The following is a 20,101-nucleotide window of genomic DNA, read 5'->3' on the forward strand; positions in this document are numbered from 1 at the left end:
GATGCATGGTGGTGGCAGCATCATGCTGTGGGGATGTTTTTCAGCGGCAGGGACTGGGAGAATAGTCAGGATCGAGGCAAAGATGAACGGAGCAAAGTACAGAGAGATCCTTGATGAAACCTGCTTCAGAGTGCTCAGGACCTCCGACTGGGGTAAAGGTTCACCTTCCAACAGGACAACAACCCTAAGCACACAGCCAAGACAACGCAGGAGTGGCTTTGGAACAAGTCTGAATGTCCTTGAGTGGCCCAGCCAGAGCCCGGACTAGAACCCGATCGAACATCTCTGAAGAGAACTGAAAATAGCTGTGCAGCATCGCTCCCCATCCAATCTGACAGAGCTTGAGAGGATCTGCAGAGAAGAATGGGAGAAACTCTCCAAATAAAGGTGTGCCAAGCGTGTAACTTCATACCCAAGAAGACTCGAGGCTGTAATCGCTGCCAAAGGTGCTTCAACAAAGCACTGAGTAATGGATCTGAATACTTATGTAAATGTGATATTTCAGTCTAAAAACGAGTTCTTGCTTTGTCATTATGGGGTATCGTGTGTAGATTGATGAGAAAAAAAAACGATGTAATCAATTTTAGAATAAGACTGTAACCTAACAAAATGTGGAAAAAGTCAAGTGGTGTGAATACTTTCCGAAGGCACTGTATATGAGGCTTGTGTTATGAATTAGGGGTCCATTTCTACATGCAGAGACTTACAATGGTGACCAAACAACAGCCTGCTGATAATGTTTTCTGATATCCAACATATAGACAGATTGGAAAGGTAGTCTTAAACAAAGATGTTTATAAAATATTGCTATCTTCTGTACCTGCCTGTTCTCAGTGCAATGGAAACTTAGTCTCCGCCATTTTGACTCTGTCTGTAGCTACAGGCTATATTATGTTTGCAAATTCAACAAACTCACTTGTTGATCTATCATGGATTTTCATAGTACAGTACATGTGATGCTATAATTGCAGGTCTGTTTTTACTGTAGGGCTAAAAGTATTTTAGGGCATGCCAAAAACAGCCTTTCTCCATAAGCATCCATAAAAAAAATCCCTATAGTCTTTAGAAAAAGAAGGACAAAATAGCACTGGTCCAAAAACTATGACTGATACCCGTGTTATTCACAAATTGCCATTTTGCCATTTTCTTATAAGCCATAATGCTGCCATTTATCATAGTTTAAAAAAATGTTTTTAACGATATCTCTTCGTCTAAAAATGTGTAACCTTTGTACATGAACACAATGAGATATCATTCTAGATGCTATGATCATTCTGACTATGTTGTGAGCTGGATTCAGTTGCAGGCCCAATTCGCTACCACATATGTATTCTTGTACTGTATGCTTTGCTGTCTTGCCTTTATTTCTTTCAAAGTTACATTTTTCTAGATGTGCTGTTGGTACTGCAGCTAAAATGCTACCATCTAGTGATTGTTTGAGAGAGTACCAGTAACTAGGCACCAACTAACAGTAACTAACCTTTCCCCCCATAGAAACCGCTTGCATACAAAGAGGCTCCTATTAGAAATAACAGCTGCTTACAGATGCATCAGATAGTAAGACAATCATTCATCATATTCTTACTCTAACACTGCTTTTCTTTCTGTTAATCCTGCTCTTTATTTCCTCATATGGACACTACAATATGCTACTAGTGTCAGTGCCACCCTAATAGTCAGTAGAGTTAGTCATCTGTCTGGTTCAGAATCTCTCCCATTCATGTCCTCCTAATGTCTTTCCCATGTCCATCTGTTTATTATTCAGGTGACCATGTCTTTTCCCCAGTCATCTTACATCTCTTGATGCGATTTTAAAAATCCTGAATCACTTCCATTCCTGAATTGCCCTTTTTTCCAAAAGTTCTAACCGCAATGATCATCTATTTGAATGGAAAAAGCTTGATTTAGCTAAATGAAAGTGCCCTTGTTGGTTGCAAAGTGCATGTACATACAATGCGTATAGACATTGCAGCATGACCCTATTTTCCCAATATGGACATCGCTGCATGACATCTTACTCTGTGTGGATCATCTTTGTGTAAAACCACCACCTCTCAGCCTTTAACCTGTTGCAAGACACCTTGTTTCGATGACTATCATGTTTAGAGTATTTAAATATGAAAAGGCCTAGTTCAGAGAATAGTTTGTTTCAAGTGGTTTTATCTGTGGTAAAACATGTTGGTTAAAAAACTGTTTGTAAGGCTAAGCTCTTCAAAGGATGACTTTAAAGTTTTTTTTAGGCCTGTCTTCTGTTCTCTCTTTTTCACCTCTTTTTCTTATGATCTCACCTAATTCTGGTGTTGTTGAAATGTTTCACAGGAGCCGATCAGCGATCAGAACTTTGATGCTTACGTGACCACGCTAACAGATATGTACACCAACCAGGAGCAGTACCAGAGCCCTGAGAACAAAGCCCTGCTGGAAAACATCAAACAAGCGGTGCAAGGAATCCAAGTGTAGCCCAGCCCGCTAGCCCAGCAAACGCCAGAGCTTCTTCTCAAAGAGGAGTGAAGGAAAACAACATCCACAGGAAAGAACTGAAGTGACATGATAGGATGATGCCTCATGGTTTGCTGCTGTAACTTATACATACAGTGTTAGATATAGATTTTTGATCTTCAAAAAAAAGAAATGTTATGCTTAGAGAACTTCATAATGATTTTTCTTTTTTTGTCTTGCTTTGAAGAAAAAAAAGTAAGTGGCAGAATAGTTTTTGAAGACATTCACATTTTGTACGTTTTCATACTGTATGAGCTGAAATAGTGTGGTGTAATGTTTCTAGCTGCTCGTGTATGCACATTTTTGTGTATATTACTGAACAGTAAGCTGATTAACATAGGACTTTAGTTATTTTTAATGCTTGATGATGAAGATTTTAGATGAAAAAGCTGCTCTGGACAGTGAAAACAAAACAAAAATCAAGAGGGGACTGCAAGGAGGTAGCTACTTTTCAATGATCTTTTCCTCAATGAATGATTTTGGAATTCTAAAGATGTTTTTTCTTCTTCTTGTGTGCAGATTGTTGAATAGCAAGACTTGGTTGCAAAGTACTTTTTTTGAAACCTTTTTTAAAGGTTGGTAGCTGTAGGTGGGGGCATTTTTAATAGGTGTTGGAAATGAGTATGGAAAGAAACTAACTTGATGTTTGTATGAATGTTATAGTTTTATTGTAAACATCATGACACGGAAACCCAATGGTGGAAATCCCATTATCTTGAAAAGTTCTATTCACTCTTGATCTTTTGTGTTGGTAGATACCCATTGTCATTCAATCAGCAACAATGTGATGTATAATGGAAATAGAGTATCAAGGCATCATTCTAGCATTTAGTATTAGTTCTGGTTCAAATGTCAAAACGTATGTTGCTAGAATCGGGCAATGTCTCAGCAATGTATATCTAAATCATATGTTTATAATAGATATGGGATGCAAAAACAAATTGGGGGGGGGGGGGGGGGGGGGGTATATGCAATTACCTGTTCATAAACATAGGGGGGAAACAAAGGAATCTTTTCACTATATGTCAAATATAAAATGTTATATAAACCTTTCAATGCAAAAAGTATTTAAGTTGAACATTCAGTTTTAAAGATGAAAGATGCTTTACGAGTTCCAATTTCTTTACATACAATTTTGCACAAGGACACCTTTGTTTCCATGTTTTGATGTTTCTAAAGAAACTAAAGCAGTACCTGAGAGCCTAAGCGGAGAGTAACAAGAGTTTTGTAAAGAGTATTTATACTAGAGTATGAGAAAGAGCGGGACTTACAGGGTCATTGTCCCCACTTATGTGCCAGTAGACTATTTGCACTTGTCCTACAGATACTATCCTAACATGTGGCGGCGTGCAATTTCCAGGTGTTCCTTTGAAACACGATTGGAGCAAATAACTGCTTGAAGCCACTAGGTGATGAATTAGTTCCACTGAAGGAGACTACAGGGATTTGAATCAGAAATTATGATTATAACCATACCACTAATACTGTATTATCAAATGTTAAACAATGATGCTATTTCATTTTGGTATGTTATATGAGTATTAAATAATCCCCAGCAGCACTTTATATCTAATCACTGTACAAATTAAATAGTCAATCAATTAAAGGTAAAAAAAAAAACAAGAAGTAAATTGAGGGCGTATTCTCTTTTTTTTTTTACTCTGAATCGCGGGATGCAGTTTCATGTCTGTATGCGGCCCCTCTTTCTGTTGTGTTATTAGTTGTTAGCGACCATGTTGAGAATTTGCCTTTTAAGAGCTAATGCAAAGGTGCTTGTTGTTCAACTGATTTCATCTATTGTACTTTTACGTCCTCTTTTAAGGCTCCCTTGTCAATGGCTGCATATGCCTTTCTCCACAGCATCGTGTCTGCAGCTTTTTGCCAATATAGTAATGCTTTCAGTAGAGTACTAGTTAGTATCAGTTCTTGAATTAATTCTCATTATCAGTACAATGGAAAGGGATTTAAAGCACAAACCGGCTGCTCATCTACCGTTGGTACATAAAATCACATTTGAAAAAAGTTATCTGTGAATATTTACATAGGGTACACAAAAGGTGTCACATATTAGAATGCTGAATTTTCATATAAATTATTGTGAATTCATCAGAGTTTATTTATTCTATCTTATTCATTTTGAGGTTGATTTAAGTATTCATTAACGAAGACAGGATTTTGTATAAACTATTGTGCTCTCTGTGGAACTGAAGTTTAATTTATTTTTGTACTACACAGCATGGATTTGTTGACATTTTAATTTTGCTATAAATGTGTGAGATCACAAGTTGCTGTGATATTTCATTTTTAAATTGTGAACTTTGTAAAAATTTTGTCATGCTGGATGTTGACACATCTTACTCTGAATAAAGAAAAATTGTGTTGCCACAGGCCTGTAAGCTTTGATGTCTAGTCATCATCCTTGGTCATCATCCTTGTTCATGCTCTCAATTCAGTGCGTAAAACCCACCATTCGTGGAACCCATTCGCTAAAGACTGCATTCATTCACACGGGTTTTTTCAATACACAAGAGAATCGCTAGGTTGTTATTCCTCGACAATCCTCAAATGTTTTGCAATAAGAATACAGCTTTCTTGGGATTCACTTTACGTTATGTCGTAAATTTGACGTTTATTTTGACGGCTATAAAGTGGAGTGGGTGTTTTGTTACAAGTACTGTAACAAGTACCATTGTCAACCCACATGAAAACCAGCAGAGAGCAGCACAGAGCACAGTATAACGTCATATTTCATGGACAAACGTTTTTACCTGCATCCTAAACCATTATAACGTCCTAAGCCGTTATAACGTCCTAAACCATTGTAACGTCCCAACCCATATCATATTATGGCAATCTGTTTGCATATTTGGCTCAGAATAGGCACATCAATAGACTGCTTTCCACCCAGCGAGAGACAAACTGGCAACATTTTAGGGCATCATTTCCAGGTTCTATGGGAATAACATCTGAATAAGCAATTTACACGTTTTTTTAAATGTATTACATCATTATTTTTAATAGTATTCAGCAAAATTAGTATCGCTTAACTGTATGTACCACTGGTTTATTAGGCTACATAGTTGATACATTTTTTAAATCGCACATCTCTATACAGATGCACGCTACAAAGTATAATTTTATTAACCAGGCTTTCCATTAGTTAGAGTTTCTCCCCTGTCCAACATAATTTGTAACACTGCCCTAGTTCTCTCTCTCTCTCTCTCTCTCTCTCTCTCTCTCTCTCTCTCTCTCTCTCTCTCTCTCTCTCTCTCTCTCTTTGTCTCTTTCTCTCTATCAGTCAGCTGAGTTCCCTAGCTTTACTATAACTCAGCCGATGTTAGTTTCGGTAAGAGGGGTTGCTGGCGGTGTGTTCTCTGCGCTGCTGACTCCCTAGCAATGGCGCTGTGGACGGGTCAAGTCTTATCCCCTTTTGTAGTCGCGGTAGCACTGATTTTGTTCGCCAGTGGCCCGCAGCCTGTATATTCTTGTCCAAGTCGGTGTTTATGTTTTCGCACTACGGTGAGATGTATGCATTTAAACCTGGAAACCGTACCTGCTGTTGCTCCGTCGACAACCATCCTGTAAGTAACATTACATTGTATCTAACGGGAAAAGTTAGTAGGCTATGGAGGGAACGGAATGAATGCACTGATTTCTGGAAGAGTCACATCAACCCAAGCGCTTTGAGATGGTTATACGATCTCTTATGTTTGTGTATAATAATTTAAACAGTTAGACGTGATCTAATATTTCCGTATCTAAACCACAGTTGAGAAAGCAAGATGAGAAGAGCTACTGTCATCTTTGGGACCAGACCACCATTCTGGTTGCATATTCAAAGTTGCAATGATGGAGTCTGGGAGTTTTGATAGTTTTTAAGTTCCTCATCACATCGATTTAGTTTTGTAGACTTATCTTATATGTATGCTTGTTCGTTATCTGTCTTGCATTGGTTTATTCATTTGACTCACTAAAGAAAAACAATAACTTTTTTCAGCCTATAGGCTACCCACATTACGGAAAAGAGATCAAAGGCTTCGTTTGACCTAAGAGCATTTTGTCGGTTGCATAGCCTTTGGAAGGGACGTGCCTTAGTAAAGTTCCAAGACACCTTTGACGTCTGCCAGTGACTGACCTACTGGTCGTTCTTTGGGGGGTTAGACAGCTATCGAAGTCAGCCACAGAAAAATGTCATGTGATGAAGTTGAATCAACGTGGAAAACTTTGCAAAAAGTAACCAACATAAAGGAATTTCAGGTTTGACCTAAATCCAATGACAGGGTGAAATGTTTGTTTGATTTCACGTTGATTTCACGTTAGTTGACAACTCAACCAAATATAAATCAAAACTAGACGTTGAACTTACGTTGTTGGATCATATGGGGTATTGTAAAGCCTAATATAGTTCTCTGCATGTGAGCTTTGTGAGAAACTGCACCATGGGATGACCTTTCCTCCAAGCGCTTGCTTAATTAAGCCTGTTGGACTGCAAGTGGATGGCCCTTGACCAATATGGCTTAGTTGATTTCAAATCAAATGTTATTTGTCACATGCTCTGAATACAACAGGTGTAGACCATACAGTGAAATGCTTACTTACAAGCCCAACCATCAATGCTGTTTTAAGAAAAAATAAGTGTTAAGAAAGTGTTTACTAAATAAACTGAAGTAAACAATAAATACAAAATATAAAATTATTAAAGAGCCACAATAAAATAATAGTAGCAGGGCTATATACAGGGGGTACTGGTACAGAGTCAATGTACGGGGGCACAGGTTAGTCGAGCTAATTGAGGTAATATGTGCATGTAGGTAAAGGTAAATTGACTATGCATAGATAATAAACAGAGAGTAGCAGTAATGTAAAAATGGGGGAAGGGGTCAATGCAGATAGTCTGGGTAGCCGTTTAGTTAGCTGTTCAGGAGTCTTATGGCTTGGGGGTAGAAGCTGTTAAGAAGCCGTTTGGACCTAGACTTGGCGCTCTGGTACCACTTGCCATGCGAAAGCAGAGAGAACAGTCTATGACTAGGGTGGCTGGAGTCTTTGGCAATTTGTAGGGCCTTCCTCTGACACCGCCTGGTATAGAGGTCCTGGATGGCAGGAAGCTTGGCCCCAGTGATGTACTGGGCCGTACGCACTACCCTCTGTAGTGGCTTGCGGTCGGAGGCCGAGCAGGTGCCATACCAGGCGGTGATGCAACCAGTCAGGATGCTCTCGATGGTGCAGCTGTATAACTTTTTAGGATCTGAGGACCGATGCCACATTATTTTAGTCTCCTGAGGGGGAATAGGCATTGTCGTGCCCTCTTCACGACTGTCATGGTGTCTTTGGACCATGACAGTTCGTTGTTGATGTGGACACCAAGGAACTTGAAGCTCTCAACCTGCTCCACTACAGCCATGTCGATGAGAATGGGGGCGTGCTCGGCCCTCCTTCACCTGTAGTCCACAATCATCTCCTTTGTCTTGATCACGTTGAGGGAGAGGTTGTTATATTGGCACCACACTGCCAGGTCTCTGACCACCTCCCTATAAGCTGTTATTATATTATCTATTCAGCATATTGCAAGGTAGTATTGTCATGGATGTGTCATTGGCTTCTTGGATAACCAGAGTAAAGGGTCAGTAGGCAGGCATGGGTCTGTGTTAGAGGGTCAAACTGTGGTTTAAATATGTCTCAGATGAATGGAAGCACAGTTTGTGACCCTGGTGCCTTCAGCAGTAGTGGCACTTCTGCACTTCTTTGATATGTCTTGATAGGTCCACTGGATGCAGCTAAAGACTGAAAGTGCCAGCGAACAGCCAGACAGAATACACACACTGTAACGTCCTGACCAGAGTTATTATGTGTTTTGCTTGTTTAGTGTTGGTCAGGACGTGAGCTGGGTGGGAATTCTATGTTGTGTGTCTAGTTTGTCTGTTTCTATGTCCAGCCTAATATGGTTCTCAATCAGAGGCAGATGGTAATCGTTGTCCCTGATTGAGAATCATATATAGGAGGCTTGTTTTGTGTTGGGATTTTGTGGGTGTTTGTTTCCTGTCTCTGTGGTTGTCTGCACCAGATAGGTCTGTCTCGGTTTTTGCACATTTTGTTATTTTGTATGTTGTTTGTAGTGTTTCACTTGTTCTTTTATTAAACATGTTGAACACTAGCCGCGCTGCACTTTGGTCCTCTCCTTCACCTATGGAAGAAAGCCGTTACAGAAACACCCACCTAACCCGGACCAAGCAGCGTGGCAACGGGCAGCAGCAACAGCAGCAGCGGTACCAGGAGGAATGGTCATGGGAGGAAATCATGAACGGAAAAGGACCCTGGGCAAAGGTTGGAGAGAATTCGCCGCTCTCGGGAGGAGAAGGAGGCAGCCACAGCCCAGGAGCGGTGGATTGAGGAGGCAGCACGTAAGAGAGGCTGGAAGCCCGAGAGGCTCACCCAAAAATTTCTTGGGGGGGGGGGCTAAAGGGGAGTGTGGCGAAGCCGGGTTGGATACCTGAGCCAACTCCCCGGGCTTACCGTGGAGTGAGAGGGCGTCGTACTGGTCAGACACCGTGTTATGCGGTAAAGCGCACGGTGTCCCCAGTACGCGTGCTTAGCCCAGTGCGGGCTATTCCACCTTGCCGCACTGGTAGGGCTAGGTTGGGCATCGAGCCGGGTGCCATGAAGCCGGCCCAACATATCTGGCCTCCAGTACGTCTCCTCGGGCCGGCGTACATGGCACCAGCCTTACAGGTGGTGTCCCCGGTTCGCCTGCATAGCCCAGTGCGGGCTATTCCACCTCGCCGCACTGGCAGGGCTACGGGGACCATTCAACCTGGTAAGGTTGGAGAGGCTCGGTGCTCAAGAGCGCATGTCCTCCTTCACGGTCCGGTATATCCGGCGCCACCTTCCCGCCCCAGCCCAGTACCACCAGTGCCTACACCACGCACCAGGCTTCCAGTGCATCTCCAGAGCCCTGTTCCTCCTCCCCGCACTCGCCCTGAGGTGCGTGCCCTCAGCCCGGTACCTCCAGTTCCGGCACCACGCATCAGGCCTATAGTGCGTCTCAGCCGGCCAGAGTCTGCCGTCTGCCCAGCGGTGCCTGAACTGCCCGTCTGCCCAGCGGCGCCTGAACTGCCCGTCTGCCCAACGCCGTCTGAACTGTCCGTCTGCCCAACGCCGTCTGAACTGTCCGTCTGCCCAACGCCGTCAGAGCTGGCCGTCTGCCAAGCGCCATCGGAGCCATCCGTCTCCCCAGCGCCATCTGAGCCATCCGTCTCCCCAGCGCCATCTGAGCCATCCGTCTCCCCAGCGCCATCTGAGCCATCCGTCTCCCCAGCGCCGTCTGAGCCATCCGTCTGTCCCGAGCCGTTAGAGCCGCCCGTCTGTCCCGAGCCGTCAGAGCCGTTCGTCAGTCAGGAGCCGCTAGAGCCATTCGTCAGTCAGGATCTGCCAGGGCCGCCAACCAGACAGGATCTGCCAGAGCCGCCAACCAGACAGGATCTGCCAGAGCCGCCAACCAGACAGGATCTGCCAGAGCCGCCAACCAGACAGGATCTGCCAGAGCCGCCAACCAGACAGGATCTGCCGGAGCCGTCAGTCAGCCATGAGCGTCCAGAGCCGTCAGCCAGTCATGAGCTGCCCTACAGTCATGAGCTGCCCTACAGTCATGAGCTGCCCTACGGTCATGAGCTGCCCTACGGTCATGAGCTGCCCTACAGTCATGAGCTGCCCTACAGTCATGAGCTGCCCTACAGTCATGAGCTGCCACTCAGTCCGGAGCTGCCACTCAGTCCGGAGCTGCCACTCAGTCCGGAGCTGCCACTAGTCCGGAGTTGCCCCTCTGTCCTGAGCTACCTCTCTGTCCTGAGCTACCTCTCTGTCCTGAGCTACCTCTCTGTCCTGAGCTACCTCCAAAATCATGTGGGGGCCTTGGGGAGGATTCTTAGGCTAAGGTCGTGGGCGAGGGTCGCCACTCAAAGGACGCTAAGGAGGGGGACAAAGACAGTGGTGGAGTGGTGTCCTCGTCCACCGCCGGAGCCGCCACCGAGGACAGATGCCCACCCAGACCCTCCTCTTGAGTTGTAGGGGTGCGTTCGGAGTCCGCACCTCAGGAGGGGGGTACTGTAACGTCCTGACCAGAGTTATTATGTGTTTTGCTTGTTTAGTGTTGGTCAGGACGTGAGCTGGGTGGGAATTCTATGTTGTGTGTCTAGTTTGTCTGTTTCTATGTCCAGCCTAATATGGTTCTCAATCAGAGGCAGATGGTAATCGTTGTCCCTGATTGAGAATCATATATAGGAGGCTTGTTTTGTGTTGGGATTTTGTGGGTGTTTGTTTCCTGTCTCTGTGGTTGTCTGCACCAGATAGGTCTGTCTCGGTTTTTGCACATTTTAGTATTTTGTATGTTGTTTGTAGTGTTTCACTTGTTCTTTTATTAAACATGTTGAACACTAGCCGCGCTGCACTTTGGTCCTCTCCTTCACCTATGGAAGAAAGCCGTTACACACACACAGCTCTGAAACTCCAAAACAGTCCAATCTCTGGAATATGTGCCCTCTTGTTTTTAATTGACCCTTGTGATTTTGACACGTTTCCGAAACCTGCGTGCATCTGTGCAAATAAAGACCTTCATGCAGGAAGCTGGGCACAAAGGAAAAACCCAGCCTCAACGACGGGCACAGCGTGCACAGAATTAGCCTCCCTAACATACACTACCAGTCAAAAGTTTGGACACACCTACTCATTCAAGTTTTTTTTAAACATATAAAATATGTTTTTATTTGTTTAATACTTGTTTGGTTACTAAATGATTCCATATGTGTTATTTCATAGTTTTGATGTCTTCACTATTATTCTACAATGTGGAAAAGAGTAAAAATAAAGAAAAACCCTGGAATGAGTAGGTGTGTCCAATCTTTTGACTGGTACTGTATGTATGCAAGCTTCCAGGCCAGCCTCAAAGGGAGTCAATGGGCCAGACCTACAGCCACAGAGCACTGCCCTCCCTGCCAACTCTGCAAGATGCCCAGGACACGTCAACGTCCCCTCTGCCATGGGAACTGTTTTATGGTTTGGTGTGCTGAGCCCCCTTCTTCTTCTTCTTCTTCTTCTTCTTCTTCTTCTTCTTCTTCCTCCTTTGGATGCCTCTGAATCTGTCACTGTTGAGTGTTGTTCAGAGGGGGGCTGTGGAGGGCAAATCATGTGTCAGTTTGACACGTTTTTCATGCTCGCTGGGGTTTGAACTAAGCAGCCACCTGTCGCTTTGCCCCTGCCTGCCTGTGGTCAGTCTTGTCGGAACATGAATGCAGCTCAGCTAGCCTCTGCGACTCTCCCTGCCTTTCCATTATTCCACTGTAAATTGTGCACACAAGCCTGGCCTTCAGGGCTGCAAGGCACCTTTCAACAGAACTCGAGCACTCTTTTGAAGGAATGCTTGAATGTGGGGAATATTTGTCTCCCTGAATATGAAGTTGCAGATCACATTAAGCCTCATTAGACAGTAGTCAGTAGCTCCTTTGAAGGATAAAATGTAGTGTGTATTTTTGTGTGTGGTTAGAACCAAGTTATGACATCAGTCCTGTGCCTTGTACTTTATAGTGGCTTTATTGACCCTTATGGAGGCTAAAAATACAACATTTAGATTGAATCCCTTTCTCATAGCTTCACTCATTTTGGCCACAGTCCCAGGACCAAAACACTGGCCCCCCGACCTTGGGGTCAGCTGATTGCTGGCTGTGAGGGCTGGGGGGCAGAGGTGACTGGGTTGTTAATGAAACAGGTGTTAGAGACAGGGGGTATTGTATATAGAGGTGTATTTGGGGACATGCTGCTGGCTGGCTAGGCCCTGAAGGTCTGGGCTTTGCATTCCTCGTCCTGACCTGGCAGTGTGCCATCTCTGATGTGGAAATTCCTCCTCATCAGCATAGAGCACTGCCGTCAGATGTTCCACTAATAGGTTCCTCAGAGCTGTGGGAAGGTATTTTGTTATTGTTTGAAAGCATCTCCTCAACCTCTCTTTCTCCTTTCTCTGGCTCTCAATCTACCACGTTTGCCCATTTTCTCTCTCCACATCTCTTTTTCTCTCTTCATTTACAGTATTCTCTCTTACTTTCTCCCTCTCGTTCACTCTCCGCGTTGTTCCCAGTTCTAATGTGGCGTCTGTGTCTAAATGTTCTGAGCCTAGTCAGCCTGCCAAGTGTGTGTGTAATGCTTGTTTCTCTACTAATGTCAATCTCGAATGAACTCAGGGACCCTGGCCCAATCCCTCAAGGCTCTCAAAAAGTCAGTGGCTTCTGTGAGATAAGTATCGTATATCTCTAAACGTGTCTCTTCCCATGGGAAAAGGGGAATAAGTTATTTTTCCCCAAAGTACACCCAGGACCGTGCTCGGTGCTACCGTTTTTTGTTTTGTTTTTACTCTCAGCGGTTTTCTTTCAGATTAAGGTGGACGTCTTTTTTCCCTCCCATCTTTGATGGTCCACATTTATTTTTTAGCTGTTGTCTCGGAGGACTCTCTGTTTGAGGTATAATAGTAAATTACTGCCCTTCCTCTTTGTGACGATACTGCTGCACTCCTGCTCTGGGATTATCAGCTCTAATTTGTCAACCACTCTCCTGAATCCTCCCGTACAGGCCCACGGTTGTTGATGCTAACTCTTCCGCTTGCTAACGCTGTGTAAAGATACATTTTAAGCTACAAAGACATAAGACTCTAAGCTGCTCACAGGCACGCAGCTCCCCAGAGACAGCCGGGCAGAAGAAATATCAGCCCAAGCAGAGAAGCACGAAATTGAACTTCACTCAACTTTCTAGAGTTTTCCACATTAGCTAACACTACCAACGTTTCCCTTTACTGTGGGAATTGTGCTCGAATCAATGCAATATTAGCCACTTTCAATGCAACATACCGAAACAAAATGAACTATGCAAGACTTAGTATGCAAAACAAACTATGCAAGAGATTTTGTTGTAGGCAGAACGCACCGGCGTAGGATTCTATTGCATTGACAGGCGCGACTCAGGGCCGTACTCTACACAGACCGGTGTGCCATAACCAATCAGAGATGCAGTAGGCCTATATGCAATAGACCATTGCCATTCACTTTGAACTGGACTGTTGTTACAGCATGAGCGGTCATCAGTAGATGCAATGGGGGAGGGATTGCTTCCAGGAGCACAAAACATGTGCATTTCTAGACACATTTGAAAAGCCATTCAGGAAAATAGCTTTTTCTTTGTCTTAAAGGGGCAGTGTTGTATTTTGAGATGGTCTTGAATAAGCTAAGTAGCCAATAGGCAGAGGGTAGCATAATTTGTCTGATTCTTTGTAATAATGGTAGGGGAATAATTATGCATTTTATTTTGTAAAGTGGTTTCTTGCATCAAACAACACAACAACATGTTCATGTCTGAAGGACAAGTGGATAAACAGGTTCATGTAAAGCCCTGCATGTTCTTTATTATTAAAATGTTATGGGATGGATTTTCTCCATTGTTTTTGATGGTAGGCCACTCTGGTTGGCCTACATTATGATCAAATAGCCACAGTAGCCTACTTGACCACTGTTAAAACTAACTTGAAGCGGGTACAGCCTCGGTGTTCACAGTAAACTTGTGCCAGAATTTTCACAACGTTCAAGTTTGCGCTCAGCAGACCTGAGATTTGCTCAGTGACACATTTTTTTGAGGGAACATTGCACAAGACGACAGCTTGTCTTACAATTGTGAGGTTTATGTGGAGAATGTTTATGTGACATACTGCAGTGCATACAGGATTGTTATAGACTTTCCTTTTTGGTTCTTTCATAGTTAATGTCTTGTCTGAAACCTCACGAATGGCCTCTTGTTATTTATGTATGTATGTTTGTTTCTGTGTGTTGTCACATGGTCTGGCATCCACAGCAGAAATTTGTTAAACATGGTGAAAGTGAACCCTGATTATAAACACATGGGCAACGCCATGGCAACGGGGAGTCTGCCAGTTGTAAATGTGTCAATGTGCTAACTCATAAAGTGGCTAGTTATGGTCTTGGTTGCCTCTTTATGAAATGTTTAGTATTCAAATGGGCTCCTTTCTTGGTGTTTTTACTCTCACACCCTGTGGTGGATGTGGTGTTTTTTAACGATATAACTACAAACAAACTCTGTTCTGTGAAACTCTGTTCTGTAGTAGACTTGTAATAACATTAAAGGTAAAGGCCGGGATGAAACGTGAAGGCGCAGCCTTTGGTTCACTCTCACCGGCTATCAGAATTAATTTCACGTCAAAGGTTTTGCATTGTATCTTGGAGAATCGCTAAGTAGTTTAGTTTTTCACCGGATCTTCAGCAGAAAGGTGGTAGCTTACAGGAGCAGGATTAGCTGCTGGTTGATCTGAATGGACTGTGGCAAGACAGACTGAGTGGTTAGAGGTTGAATGAGTGTCCACCCGATGAGTGAAGCGGGAGGTTCCTGGTGGGTGGGTTCAATGGGGGTGGGGTGGAAGTTGAACTGTGCAGCATACTACAAGGCAGGGAACCTGCCATCTGTATAAGATGGTCTGGATTTGCGACTTTACATTTACGAGCCTCCCTAGTGCAGTCCTTAAAGCCCATCTACCCAGCCCTACTGGGTAGATTTAATGACCTGGTAGTCGGGCAGGAATCAGAGGGTGACCTTTTTCCTCTCAATCCCTCCTTCATTTTCTCCCTTTATCTTCTCTATTTTGTGACATCGATGGCTTACGAGGCTGAGTGAGGGAGAGAGAGAGGGAGTCAGAGAGGGAGTCAGGGAGGGAGGGAAAAGAGGAGCTCCATTGTGTGGAATTTGCTGCAGTCAGGCTTTGCAAGGCGTTCAGTCTCTGCGGCATTATGGAATGCAAAGCCAGAAATCCCCAAAGCTCTGCTCATTTGCACAGGGAGATTGGGCCGAAGATAGTTCTTGAAAGGAACCCTCCCTGTCCCTCTCTTACTGTGGCTGTCCTACAGGGGTCGGGGGGAGGACAGCTCGGCTGCTGAATTCTAATGTTGTTCCAGCGGTTTTGCAGCATTTCTCACATAGCGTTGTTATAGCGTAATTGCAGGATTGTTAAACTAAGGATGTCTCCTAAAAGTCAGATTCTCCCACTGTGACTTGTTTAGGATTTTTTTATGCATGTCCAGGGCTGTTCGTGCATAGTTGTTAATCATGCATGTCTATTTGCAGCCATGTTGTCGGTGAAGGGCCTCAGTGGAAGGAAATAGAGCTGAAGGGATACACTTTTTATGCCCTTGTTGTTACGAACAATGAGGAAAATTGTGAGGAGTCAGGCGCAGAGAGCAAAGCTATGGGGAAAAAACCACTCTTTAATGTCCAACCAGAAGAACAACTGGTAACGTCAAAACATTGGCGTAATAATCCACTTGAATAAAGTACACACGGGAAAAATAATCCAGACTGTGGAAAACCCCAAATAAAACGAACAACCTCATACAAAACAGAAAGACAAGCCCGCACAAACAGAAGCGGGCTAAACGAACTTAAATAGCACCACCCTAACAACCAAACAATAAACAGGTGAAAACAATAGTCAAAACCAAACGAAAAGGAAAAAGGGATCAGTGGCAGCTAGTAGACCGGCGACGACGACCGCCGAGCGCCACTCGAACAGGAAGGGAAGCCACCTTCGGTAATACTCGTTACACTTGTAATGAATCTTTATAATGCTTAATAAGATCTTTGTGACTGTTGATAATATCGTTTCCTGGATAAAGACATCAAAGGATGTCAGATAGGGTTGGGTGGTAATTTTCATAGCTTCATATTGTTCCTGTACCATACCGGGGTAGACAGTATTACCGGCAGGGCACACAGTGGGCACTATTTCTTTCTATAGAATAACTATCTTCAAAGTAATGACGTCGGTTGTGAGATGAAAGCTTCTTTTTAGTAATAATACTTGTTCACGTTACACTTTACTACTTTAGATTCTACAAAACAACAAAATAATATAGTTGCTACCGAAAGCCAGGATAATCACTTGTCACTTGTACATAACTGCCGTGTTAAAAAATGTCTTACTTCCTGTCGCAAGGCATTCTGGTACTTGCAGTCGGTAGCGTAATCCAATACTAACCAATACAACATAAATATGTTCGTAGTTCTCTCAATCCCCATCACGTGAATTCTAAAACAATTAGTCTTGTACATATGTAAATAACTGTAAATAAAAATATATTTTGATACAGCTCAATGAATTAACTGTAAACATTAACTCTGTAACCCAATAAAGTTACAACACTTTCCAAGTGGAAAAATATACATATATAAATATATTAAGATTACTACAAGGTCCACTCCATTAATCTATGTGCGTGCGTGCGTACACGTAGGTGGAGTTGGATTTTTGGAGTAGCGGACACTGTTTAGTAGCATGATATCCTCGCCGGTCCCACTCCCATTCACAAGGGGACGATAGCAAAGTCTTTTATTTTTGTCTTTTCATTTTGTGAAAACAAGGAAGAGTCGCCTTCCCTTGCTAGTAATAGCTAGGCCTCCAGTGTCCAGTCACAAGCTCTGCTGGTCAGTTACTGCGTAGCAACCTAGCAGTGCCAAAGCCCTGGTCTGCCCTAGAAAGCCATTTTTTTACTGGTATTTTGGCCTCTAATATTGTCTTATTATGATCAAATTCAATCCCAAATGATGAATTATTGAAAAGTGTGCTACAAATTGAGATATTTCATTATATAGTGATCCACTACTACATTTGTCGTCACACACGACAACGGGCTGACACTTACGGGCTGACACTTACCAATTACGGGCCAGGAGGCTACGAGGAGGCCCTCATGCAGACTCTTTGCACTTGGTATTCACGTGGTATCCGGTATTGAGATTAACTTCATCTTGCAGGAGCGTTGGGTTGACTCTCTCAGGCAGGATAAGAACGACTACATCGGCCATGATCCTCACGGCCACTTTAACCTTGATCCTTAGCGATTATTTGGTGCCATTCAGCCCGGTTCAGCAATATGGCACGCATCAAATTCAAATACTTCCATCTTAATGTGCCATCGGGAGTTTGGATGAGAATACGTGGATGACGTCAGCGCTATCACTATCTACTGGTTTTAATATATACGGTAGTACCTAGCTGGCAGCCTGGCTAGCTGGCTTTAGCCTGGCTAAAAACATAGCAAGCAAGCTATCCTTTTTAGCTTCTCACATCTCCATGTGATATAATCAGATTTATCATTTAAAAAAATATGCCCAGCAAATATTCTTATACCTATGGGTGTAACCTAAAACATTATCCCAGATTGATATGCTGCTTGTGTATTCATTCCCATATGAGCTAAAAATAAAACACCATGTTTTGGTCATGGAGAAAAAAGCACACGGCTAGCTAGTTGGCTACAGCAGGTTCTACCATTTCACAACAGTAATCACTAGTTATTACTTCTGAATAAAATACCTTTCTCATACTTGCCAGTGTAACCTACAACATGTTCCCAATTTAATATGCTGCTTCAATGTATTCACCCCCATATCAGTTAAGTCATCATGTTTTTGTCGTGGAGAAAAAGCACATATCTCGCAGCTGTTTTTACCAGTAGCCTTGAATCACTAGTTATTACTTCCAAACAAAATACATTTGGGGGACTTCAAATATTGTTTGACAGTTGCTTATCAATGCAAAATAGGCTATTTTGATACATAGCTTATAGATCAGATCAAGGAACCACAACACTGTCCCCTCAGCTTTGTGGCACGGGAGTACGAGGAATGTCGGAGCGCTCTACAAGGAGCCGCCTCTTTTGTGACGAAAAACGACATGGAGCGCTACGCTCCGTCAGCTCCGTTTGCATATTCTGTGTAGACCCGTTTAGGCAGCAGGGTTGTTGATTTGGGCGGGATTGTCTTTGCTGTAACCAAGAAGCTTGATCTGGTATTTTCTTTTTTTGGGCGGTATTGAAAATCATATCGCCGGTATTTCAAAATACCCCAGTATACGGTATACCGCCCAAATGATGATGACACAATACCCTGATAGACTGTGGACGCTCCACCGGGCAAAAGACACAGCCTCCTCGTCTTTTTTATACTGCAGTATTCACACAGAGGTATTAAGAGAAAAGCTCCCAACCATGTTTGGACATTGATATGGCCTTGTTCTTCTTTCAAGGAACGAGGTGGGGAGACTGCCATGTTGTTGTTTAACAAAGTATGAGTCATGCACGCCCAGAGAGAGTCATTGGCTGTCCAACTTGGGCATGTGTCAGAGAGCTAAACAATTCCCAGAGAGAGAGAGAGAGAGAGAGAGAGAAAGCGAGAAATCCACACATGGCACTCAGATGCTAGAGCTGGAGAAGTCCTAGCCAGGGAAGGCCCACTCCCTATTAGGGTTTGCATTGCACATGCCACAGAGCCTTTTTGCAATATTTTTTTGTGGATTGACAAAGACTTTTGCTAAATGGAGCTGTACCTATGTGGCCATGATGCCCAACATGCTACCCTACCCAGCCATTGCCAGGCCGGCCTCTCCATTCTGACAGAGCAATTGGGTTTTGAAAAAGTTGTTGTCTGCCTGCTGTCGGTGGTAATCACAGCCGGCCCGGTTATCAGGCCCAGGGCTCTTATCGGCTTGGCCATTTGCTCAGTGGAATTTCCCTTGTGGAATGGTGGAGGCTGGATGGGCAGCCAACCAACAAGAACCCAGAGCACGGAACAGCATCCTGTTTCCAAGTGTTGTCACTGTGGACATTGTGTCACCTCTTGTCTCCTCTCCAGCACTGTGTTAACTCTATACAGCATGTGACAAAGCATGCATGATCTCACAAGATCTATGTTGAAGCTCCACCCTGGCTAAAGTCTCAAAGAAACATGCTTATTTGGGAGGATTTCTCTTTTAAGGCTAAAGGCAGATACATTCATAGTTCTCACAGAGGAAAGCCTAGCTATTAGTTTACTTTATGGCTGTTTGAGCTGACAAGTCCTTAGCTTCTAAGCATTCTAGATAAAGATATTACATTTCTAACATACTGTATACTATATGCCGAATTGGGTAAGAATTTTCTTCCTGTGATATGTATTTCCATCATTCTTTCATATGTGCTCTTGAGGGCTACAGCTGCTGAGCCAAGTGTTATATCCGCTTGAGTTCAAGTGCTGTGGTCTCTGTCTATGTTCTACTGGAGGACTGTAAAGTAGGATTTATTCCACTCCATAAGGTCTTAGTCAGTAGCACTACATGCCTGAATCTTCAACCGTGTGGTAGGAATCTGAAGGAATGGTTCATCTGTCAATGCCCATTAATCACTGGTGAGAGGACAAATGTCCCGCTTAGTTTATCCCATGTGTCAAGTTAAATTGCAGCCTCACTGCCCCAAGCGAAGGGTCCACTGTATAGCTTTCACAGATCAGTGATTACTTCAAGTAAGGAAGGATGGATGGATGGATAGATAGATGGATGGATGGATGGGTGGATGGGGATGGATGGATGGATGGATGGGGATGGATGGATGGAACATTGCCCATGGCTATATTTCCTTCTTCCTGCCTATCAATCAAAGGTCTTTACTGTTTGTCTATGTTTTATCTCTTTATAATCCATAAAGTTTTCCCCATATCACACTGAACAAAAATATGAATGCAATATGCAACAATTTCA

The 20,101-nt window shown here is 43.5% G+C and overlaps 2 protein-coding genes across 2 annotated transcripts in view; both read left to right on the plus strand.

The window, feature by feature from the left end:
• The window catches only part of LOC120023328 (myelin transcription factor 1-like protein), an 83,647-nt gene extending 81,187 nt beyond the window's left edge, over window positions 1–2,460 (plus strand). Inside the window, exon 23 of the mRNA XM_038967344.1 lies at window positions 2,320–2,460. Coding sequence (XP_038823272.1) covers window positions 2,320–2,460 — 141 coding nt within the window. The remainder of the gene's footprint in view (window positions 1–2,319) is intronic.
• A 3,385-nt stretch (window positions 2,461–5,845) lies between these two features.
• The window catches only part of LOC120023517 (peroxidasin-like), an 85,982-nt gene continuing 71,726 nt past the window's right edge, over window positions 5,846–20,101 (plus strand). The window contains exon 1 of the mRNA XM_038967542.1: window positions 5,846–6,080. Within this exon, the coding sequence (XP_038823470.1) occupies window positions 5,896–6,080 (185 nt within the window). The 5' untranslated portion in view covers window positions 5,846–5,895. The remainder of the gene's footprint in view (window positions 6,081–20,101) is intronic.

Source organism: Salvelinus namaycush, chromosome 28 (assembly GCF_016432855.1).
Source record: "Salvelinus namaycush isolate Seneca chromosome 28, SaNama_1.0, whole genome shotgun sequence".
NCBI lineage: Eukaryota > Metazoa > Chordata > Actinopteri > Salmoniformes > Salmonidae > Salvelinus > Salvelinus namaycush.